The sequence below is a fragment of the Myotis lucifugus genome, unplaced genomic scaffold (assembly GCF_000147115.1).
Source record: "Myotis lucifugus unplaced genomic scaffold, Myoluc2.0 scaffold_160, whole genome shotgun sequence".
NCBI lineage: Eukaryota > Metazoa > Chordata > Mammalia > Chiroptera > Vespertilionidae > Myotis > Myotis lucifugus.
The window spans coordinates 1,603,841-1,605,096 of NW_005871208.1; the positions used below are offsets into that span (position 1 = coordinate 1,603,841).

At 58.8% G+C, this 1,256-nt stretch overlaps 1 protein-coding gene across 4 annotated transcripts in view; it reads left to right on the top strand.

Moving 5' to 3' along the window:
- Positions 1 to 6: 6 nt before the first annotated feature.
- Positions 7 to 1,256, top strand: part of TNS2 (tensin 2) — a 13,953-nt gene continuing 12,703 nt past the window's right edge. For all 4 annotated transcript variants that reach the window (XM_006095713.1, XM_023759704.1, XM_023759705.1 and 1 more), the window contains exon 1: positions 7 to 212. In XM_006095713.1, coding sequence (XP_006095775.1) covers positions 138 to 212 — 75 coding nt within the window. In that variant the 5' untranslated portion in view covers positions 7 to 137. The remainder of the gene's footprint in view (positions 213 to 1,256) is intronic.

A 1,256-nucleotide genomic window follows, 5' to 3' on the forward strand; every position in this document is an offset into this window, starting at 1 on the left:
TTCTCCTCACTCCAGCCAGACAGCCTACCCTCCACCCAGGGGAAGCGGCTGCCTCCGGCCAGGCCGCTTCCAGGAAGCCCCGGGCCTGGCCCCAGCATTGTTCAGGGCCCGCGGCGGCACCCAGACAGCCGGACACCATGAAGTCCAGCGGCCCCGTGGAGAGGCTGCTCAGAGCCCTAGGGAGGAGGGACAGCAGCCGGGCCACCAACAGGGTAGGAATACCCACCAGCAGGGCAGAGGAGGGGCGGGGTGGAGGTGTGGGCAGTGGGGGAGGGGACTAGGGGATCAGATTACCAGGCCAGACCCTCTTCTCCAGCCTTCTCCCCTTACTCTTCATCCCCGTTACTCTGCCCCTTTGGAGTGGCCAGGGCAGAACCGGTATGTTTTGGCTCCTCGATCTCCTTCCTGCCCCAGCTCTGGCCAACCCTGGGGGGTCCCGGCCCCTACACCTGCGTCTTGGTACACTTCACTGTAGGACCTTTCTGGTACTTACACTGGAGCCCCAGAGCAAGGCTCCTTCCCCAAGTTGAGACGTTTAGGGGGAATGGCGTGGGGTGGTGAAGGAAGGGAGGGAGGCAGCCAGGTCTCAGGGTTGCCTTAGGCACAGGGGGTTTGCTTTCCACTCCTCTGTGTGTGCCGCTCATGCCACACCAGTTTCTTAGTGGGTCCAGCCAGGTTGGTCCAGTTTAGGAGCATTCGGCTGCTGGTTTAATCCAGCTGTTTCAGGGACAGGCAGCCAAGAGACCAGAGGTGTTGCCTGGGTCCCCAGGCTGGGGGGGCCTGGAAGCCCCCACTTTCGGGGGGAGGGGGGCCTGGAGGCCCTATCATTCCTTTTCTCCACATTTTTTCAGCTTTACCCCAAAAGCAATACTATATATATAGAGAGAATACTATATATCGAAGGGAAGAAGGGGGCAGAAACTTGAACTCCAGAAGAGAAAAAATGGGTAGGAGAGAGGAGGCAAGGAGGCAAGTGGTCCTCAGACAGAGGATGGGAGGAGTGAACCACAGGGGAGGCATGGGACCGAGGTAGGCCTGAGTCATAAGGGGGCATCCCAGCCTCCACACAACATCGGACCCACCCCTTCCTCCATTCGATGCTGGAATCCCACTTGAACCTCCTCAGATGACGGGGTGCTCACTACATCCAGAAGTAGCAAGGCAGCTAAATATTTTCCCCGGTGTCATGCTTCCAGCTAAATATTTTCCCCAGTGTCATGCTTCGGTCTTCTTCTCCCTCCAGCAGTGCCTCCTTT